The sequence below is a fragment of the Schistosoma mansoni genome, chromosome 6 (genome assembly GCF_000237925.1).
Source record: "Schistosoma mansoni strain Puerto Rico chromosome 6, complete genome".
Classification (NCBI taxonomy): Eukaryota; Metazoa; Platyhelminthes; class Trematoda; order Strigeidida; family Schistosomatidae; genus Schistosoma; species Schistosoma mansoni.
The window spans coordinates 12,141,162-12,141,586 of NC_031500.1; the positions used below are offsets into that span (position 1 = coordinate 12,141,162).

General features: G+C 37.2%; 1 protein-coding gene across 1 annotated transcript; it reads right to left on the bottom strand.

Moving 5' to 3' along the window:
* Positions 1–266: 266 nt before the first annotated feature.
* On the bottom strand, positions 267–425 carry Smp_203170 (uncharacterized protein; the record flags this gene model as incomplete). Its single annotated transcript, XM_018798274.1, has 1 exon — positions 267–425. The coding sequence occupies one exon, from the start codon at positions 423–425 to the stop codon at positions 267–269; it is 159 nt and encodes a 52-aa protein (XP_018653232.1).

Consider the following 425-nt stretch of genomic DNA (forward strand, 5'->3'; position numbering starts at 1 on the left):
ACCTGCCAACATGTGGATGAGACTAATGACTTTGATAATTCAGACTACAACACCACTTAATCCTACAACGTCTAATCCTAGTTTGAAGAGTTAACAAGCGAATGTTGGTTTCGACAGACACCCTTCGATACCCGAAAAGGACACTTTATTTACAGGATGTTTCAGATCCCCCAACCGTAAAATTAGATAGTAGCCGAGGGTAAAAATCATGAGCATATATTATTTAAGTATTCAAATAGAAAATCAAATACATAAAAATAACAGCATTATGATGGTACAGAATCGGCCTCAACACCCTTGATTTTGCGTTTGTTCACCTTCGGTGTTTTTTGATTAACAATTACATAATGATAGAGGACTACTAACAGAAAGAGGACGGAGCCAGCTAAATTCGCAAATACAGTCAACTGTACGTCCGTAATCAT